We start from the raw sequence: 6899 nt of genomic DNA, 5'->3' as shown, positions 1-6899 counted from the left end.
GGTGAAGAAAACCCAGAAATTCAAGAACCCTAGGTTGTCGATTCTGTCTCTACACGGCAAATTGGAATGCAAGGCCTTAGGGGAAATGATCTCCGTCGAAAACCGAGCCTTCGACGCCGGTTTGGTGGCCGGAGACGGCCGGAAACGAAAGAATTGCCGGAAAACCCCAATCTGCTACAGTTTGCTTCTCGCCGTCGATTCTCGTTTCTCCGGCCAAATTGGCGTGACTCATGGGTACTAGCGTGAAGAGGGGGAGTAGGCGCGCCGGTGATGATCGGTGACCCGTCCCCAGGTGGCCGGACGGCCGGGAATTGAGAGGAGGAAGATAGATGCCGAAAGGGAAAGAGGGAGAGATCGGGGGAAAGAGAGAGAAAGGGTGGGTTTCCGGTTTTGGAAACCTACCACAGTAAAATTTCTATATATATAAATTTACCATGAACAGTAACTTCCTTATTTTGCTCATAACTTTCGCATACGAACTCCGATTTTTACGCACCACATATGCACGCGCTCGGTTTAACGTCCTCTACAACTTTCATGAAGGAAATTTTCTCAAATTTTGACCCGAACAAAAAGTTGACTTTTAGGGCCACTAAACGTACTGAAACGATAGTAAAAGTGAAAATAAAGGTCGTTTACCGTCCAAATGACTAGTAAACGGGTAATTGAGATACGGGACGTTACAGGTTGATAGAATTGGGCTTCTTAGGTAGAAGGGTAATATTGTCATGGATGAAATAATCTGTGGATGGAAGTGGCCTTATTTGTACAAAAAAAATTAGGTGGCTTTAAGGCTAATTAAAGTTTCAAACTGACACTTGTATGTAATTTTTTAAATTTTCAATTAAAGCTGCTTTTTATTTATTTATTTACCAAACACAACAAAATCTAAAATTTTAGACAAAATCTGATTTTTTTTTAAAGCAAAGCAAATCCCAAACAAGGTAGTCTAGTGGTATAATTTTTTTTTTCGTATTCATAAGTGAAACATCGGTAGTTCAACTCACATAGTTGTTGTTTTTTTTTTTTTGATCAGGAGAGAGATAGCGAAGCCATATCGATTACTTAGCGAGTTAGTAACAAATCTAGTTATTTTTTAGACTGAGGTCTACAATGGGACATCCTCAAAGCCAGATTAATCCTCTGCTGCATGTGCACGTACTCGAAAACCCTTCCAATCTACTGGTCAAAGATTGTGAGAATTGAAACTCGAATGCTAGATGATGGCCACTCGACCAACCTTACCGCACTGAGTGGTTACCGAATAAGATAAATAAAAAAGTTGGACACGTGGTAGAAGGGAAAATAAGCATTCACCACCGCGACCGCAGAGCAACTTCTGATCGTAGGGAAAATAAGCATTCACCATCCTGATTCCGTTGAATTTGATCGTAGCAGAGCAACTTCATTCACCACCGCGACCGCAACAACGAGCAAACCAATTCACACCAGGTAACCTAATTTTGACTTTCTTCATTTTGTTTGATTTTGGTACTGGGAATGTTGTACTTTTCGGAGATGTATTGGGTTTGAATCGAATTCTGAAAACGAAAGCAAGAATCTCTTGCCGTTTTTTCTTTGAGAATTTGGAGCTCTGGAGTTTGAACTGGAAGGTTTCAATCCCAGTTTCCTAATTTTTTTGCTTTCTCAGTTCACATAAATTTCCAATGTTTTTTATTTTCAGCCAAGGCAAACTTCCAGGTAAATTTGGATCCTTTAGAGCTTTACTTTCTTGGCTTTTCTGAAAAATATGATCACTCTGAACTTTTGATCTGGGTCTGTTTAATTTGATGGGTTTCTTTGATTTATGAGCTGAGTTGACAGAGGGTGGGGGTTGATTGGTTCGATTAGGTTTTGGGTGTCCACTATTTGATTCGAAAGGTTGGTTCTTCTGTAGAATTTTCAGTGGGCCTCCTTTGTCACCTCAGCCCTGTTTCGGACACAACCAGCTTCTAATTCATTGACCAGAAACTATAACCCAGTTGTCCATCTGCAAAAGATAGTGATGATGATGATTTAGGAGTTTGCTACTGTAAATATCCTAGAGATGATCGATGAGTTTAATTTCTCTGTACTAAGCAATATGGTTGAAGAATTCATATTGTGCTCTTCTTGGAATTTTTTATTCGCTTATTATATAATGAAATTGCTTCTGATTTTCATCAACTTCTTTAAGCCTTTTGTTTTGGTTCCTTTGATTATAAAGGTGGGTGCCAATATAATAAACAACTGCCAGCGTGGATCTATCATATCACATCATCCCAGCCCATCTTTTCTTCTGCTATTTCCAATCAAAACCCGTTTCAGAGAGAGTTGAGCAGACAAGGTAGCCTTTGAAAAACCCTACCATCAATTGCTTATTTTGACTCAAATCACTATTGCCATCATTATTATCGGGTTCAAATAGTTTTGATTTTTCGGATTGTTTTCATTTGCTACGGCTTTATCTTCAATCTGTTTCGGGGTTTTGATTGTGTGTGGAGCTCTGTTTGGTTAGTAGCTAAGTGAAGGAATAGGAAAAAATGAAATCTTGATTATGGGTTTTGATTTAATTCCAATAACATGTAGTAGAGGAATGGAAAAGAAATTTATTTGATGTTTTTGTGTTTGGGTTTGTAAATTCCATGGTCTCCCAATTTTGTGCAGCCAATTCGGATTTGAGTTTTGAATCTCAAAACTCTTGCTTGCTTCTCAGACCATCATCGCCATTGTTGAAAGATCCACCTCCCAGGTCTACTTCCCTTCCCTCTAAATCATATGTGTGTGTGTGTGTGTGTGTCTGTAAATATAGCTTCAGTTTTATTTATACTGAATCGTTCTTCGTCGATGGTGTGTTTGATTTGTTTGGAAAAGCTAAGAAACTATATGAAATTCGTTCAAGTCTTTGAGTTTTGGACAGAGAAAACCCAAAAGTGGGTTCTGTATGGTTAGTCAATCAAGTTGAATTTTTTGATCCTCTGAGAAGAATTAGTAATAAAAGAATGGACCCTTTTCTTTTTGGTTTAATTTTGAACGTGGTGTATATTAGGGTTTCAGTTCTGTACAGGAGTGTGATATTTCTGATGTTGAGATTAAGTGTCGACTAGGGTTAAGTGGAAAATTAGCGGCAGGAAACAGTAGAAAAGAAGCAGGCTGAGTCTAATTAGCTTTAGGGTTTAAGTATGGATAGTGAGATTAAGGTTGTTTACTTTCATTGCTGTTTTGTTTGGCCTCTTCAATTCTCACCCAAAAAACAAAAAAGCTTCTTTGTTCAGAAACTATTACTATGGTTTTCTTGCTTTGATTTTCAGAAACTATAGAACCTGTCCATCTTTTTTCTTTTCTTTTTTTCATTAAGACTCTTTGGACCATTCTGCATAGATTGTTTTACATTTATCACAAATCAGTTAATTATCATGGTCTAACAAGTATAAATAGTTTTTTAAATGCAGAGTGCGCACTTCAAAATTTCCAATCTCAGGGTATATTTTTAAACTTGATTTTTATTTATTCACTCTTTCTCATTTATAGTAAGATCAATGTTTGATTCATGTCAAAAATCCTAGAGCTTTATATAAAATGATAGAGAATCTTTTTTTGCAAATATGTTTGGTTAAACATTCTGAGCATTTCTAAAACGTTGCAAATGCATGATTCCAACTCCGCTTAAGTTGAACATTGAAATATGGGAAATTTATTTGTCTTAATTGATCAAGGAACTTGGTTCTTAATCTGTGAACCTTCATTTGAAGGCATTTGGAGATTGGGAAAAAAAAAAAACTGTATTGTATCTTTGCCGTGTTAGTTTATCAAGTGAATAGTTTGTTTGATGATCCGCTATTAAGAAATAATGCTTTTGGTGGTTTTTGCTAGCTCATACTTTTCCAGCTTTGAATTTGTGTTCAGTTTGGTATTCTTTCGCATCACAGCATACAAATTGGAATTCCCCGGTCTCTGTCTGCCAAATGGGACTTGGTCTCCATTTTGTCTTTGTTTCCTCTAATCCATTAAACATGATTGAATTTTCTACCAAGAAGTTGTGTTTTTATAAGAGATTTTAGTTTGAAAATTGAGGTCCAATTTTTATTTATGAATTTGGGTGTTGTGTGGCTACTAGAGCATGTGTAATTGAAATTGAGCTTGAATTGACAGTTTATCTTCTATGAACCGTGCTAATGCTTTTGGCTAGGTTATGTTAATAACTGGCACAATACTTGGGAGCTCTTCTTTGTTTATTAGATTGGTCCTTTAATTGGAATAGAAAAGGCTGCTAGAGTCTTCAATATTTTGTTACCTCCACCAGAAACAAAGGAAAAGGAAGTCTAAAAGGAGTTTGAATATGTAATTCAATAGCAGATATATGAATCTTTTATTTCTGTATGTGAATGCTTCTATCAAATCTGCAGTTTTGATCTTTAATTAATTGTGATTAAATGAATGCTTTGTCAATTTGTTTTGAAAATATATGTTAAAGTGTTAGCTGTTTGACAATTTTGTCAAAAATACTATTCCAATTAGTGTAATATATGATATTTTATCAGTTTGATCAATAATAAAGTCATTTTCAATTATATCTTTCATTATTGTAAATTATTACCAACAACAAATCCTGCGGCAAAGCGCAGGTACCATTGCTAGTTATTTATAGGCATCATCAACTACCTTCGTTCTTTTAGGTGCTATGTAATTGGAATTTTACGACATACACGATTTTGTGAAACTAAGACAAGTGTTTCCACTCGGTTCAAAGCAAGTTGGGTATCTAGTTACCCCAATGAACTGAAACTGTATGTGTATATAGTTGAAAAAGCACATGGGATTGAGCATGAAGGGATTATAAGACCCTTGTTGTGGTTTCATTTAGTAAAATAAGGACTAGTGAACATACAGATTTATATATTAAGGTCCCCAAAAGTTTAGCATATACTAAAGTCTTTGCTTCAGCTGGGTGTTTAGTATTCTGTTTATTTTTTTAGGAAGTTCTGAAGTTCAATCATTAAACAGGATTTAATGTTTAACAGTTGAATTGCTTAACATTGGTCTGAGATGGATGCATCGATGAATGCAAATGCTGGGATTGGTGGGAGTGGTGGCAATGGGATATTGGTCCCTCAAACCAATGATACAGCAGGAACAACAGGGGTGGATGATCCAAAGCAAGACCTGAACCAGGTCATTAACTCTATTCAGAAGACTTTAGGGCTCATTCACCAGCTCTACCTCACTGTCTCTTCGTTCAATGCCGGCTCTCAGCTCCCCCTCCTCCAGCGCCTGTAATTCTCCTCAACCTGAGCTGCTCAATTGAGTAGTTGAATATATCTTTCGCAGTATTTGATTGTCTATAGGAGACTTTCTCACATTGGGTTTGACCTCTCAGAAATGCTCTTGTTATGGAGCTTGACAATATGGCTAAGTTGTCTGACAAATGCAATATCCAGGTTCCTATGGAGGTTTTTAAGTGAGTTTTCTTCTGTAATTTTCTTTTTAATAACTCAATATTTCTCGTTTGTGGCCAGTTCTGACTACAATTGATTTGTTGATTTTGCCCAGTTTGATTGATGATGGAAAGAATCCTGATGAATTTACAAGGGATGTCATAAACAGCTGTATCGCCAAAAATCAGATCACTAAAGGCAAAACTGATACCTTCAAGGTAAGCTTGACCTTACTTTGATATTTTCAATCCATTTTTTTATGCATCATTTTTTCCATTTCAATGTTTGAAGTTTCATGATTCATCTTGCTCTCATGCATCTTCAGAGTTTGCGCAAACATCTTCTCGACGAACTTGAACAGGCATTTCCTGATGAAGTTGGATCATATAGAGAAATACGTGCTGCTTCAGCTGCTGTAAGTTGCATTTCATTGATCTGCCAATATGGTATAAATGGATTTTATCAAATTGATTGTCTGCATGTTTAATAGGCTTTTTTTGGTCAAAATTATGTGAAGAAAGTCTTCTTTGCACCTCGTCATGCATTCTCCCCTTCTCTTTTGTTCATTGTCCCTATTAAACAACCCTTTTCTGAATGTGTATACTTTTTGTAAATGAATCTGTCACCTATCTATGACTCTGCGCCCAGCAGAAATCGGCTTTTTCCATTTTGATAAGACTATTATTACCCTTCCTCGATGTGTTAAATGGGTGTTTTACTTGTTTCTTTATAGGCTGTAAACTCTTCTCATTTGATACAGGAAATGAAACGGCTTGCACAAGCACAAAGCACATTGCCAAATGGAGATGTGAAGGTCAAACCCGAGTTTTAAGTGTCTGATTTATTTTGTATCAGGTTCTTAGAATGGCTTACCATATTTATAGTCTGAAGTATATTGAAACCTAATGACTTTGATCACGTATTCATAGTTTCGGTGTTTAATGTGTATGCGCAGCTTCTGTATTCTGGAAATTGTCAATTTACTTACTGTGCCCTCGAAATTGTATTATTGGCTTTTGTCTAGTTTTTAGGTTTATATAGCTTGTTTGCATCTTAAGCTATGGAATTTGGGTGGTGATGAAAATGTTTATTATGGCGTAGGTTCAGATCACGCTGTGTGTAGATGTACTTCAGACTCTTGTGATCCAAGTAGACTTCAAATTGCGTGCCATAGAGATAGAATCCAGATCTTCAATGCGAAGACGATAGCAGCCAGTTCCAAATCGTGAGTCGAGTAGTTCTTCTCGTGAGGCTCTAACTGTCTCGAGCCATAGGCCACGACTTGGCCATTTTGCATAAGCACACAACCTAGTCCGTTCCCTGAGGTGTCGGTGTACACTTGGTACAGGTCGACATTGTTCGAGTTAACTAGTACAGGTGCGGTCGTCAACCTGGTCTTAAGCTCCACGAAAGTGTTTTCACACTTGTTGTCCCAACTTTGCGCCTTTTCTTGTCAACATGGTCAATGGTGTAGCGATCTTGGAG

The 6899-nt window shown here is 37.1% G+C and overlaps 1 protein-coding gene across 6 annotated transcripts; it reads left to right on the top strand.

Annotated features, from left to right (window-relative positions):
• The first annotated feature begins 1126 nt into the window (after positions 1-1126).
• LOC112198144 (mediator of RNA polymerase II transcription subunit 10b) lies at positions 1127-6380 on the top strand. Of its 6 annotated transcripts, none has more exons than XM_024339209.2 (8): positions 1127-1452; positions 2207-2326; positions 2647-2731; positions 5017-5252; positions 5357-5437; positions 5530-5632; positions 5740-5829; positions 6175-6380. In XM_024339209.2, exons 4-8 carry the CDS (start codon positions 5026-5028, stop codon positions 6244-6246), a joined length of 573 nt encoding a protein of 190 aa, XP_024194977.1. In that variant the 5' UTR covers positions 1127-1452; positions 2207-2326; positions 2647-2731; positions 5017-5025; the 3' UTR covers positions 6247-6380. The 6 variants fall into 6 exon arrangements, with proteins under 6 accessions (XP_024194977.1, XP_040372370.1, XP_040372377.1 ...); XM_040516436.1 differs by having other exon boundaries at positions 4984-5252; XM_024339233.2 differs by having other exon boundaries at positions 1128-1452; positions 5001-5252.
• Positions 6381-6899: the final 519 nt, after the last annotated feature.

Source organism: Rosa chinensis, chromosome 1 (genome assembly GCF_002994745.2).
Source record: "Rosa chinensis cultivar Old Blush chromosome 1, RchiOBHm-V2, whole genome shotgun sequence".
NCBI lineage: Eukaryota > Viridiplantae > Streptophyta > Magnoliopsida > Rosales > Rosaceae > Rosa > Rosa chinensis.
The sequence above is the reverse complement of the archived record's forward strand: the minus strand, read 5'-3'. Positions and strand labels throughout refer to the sequence as shown.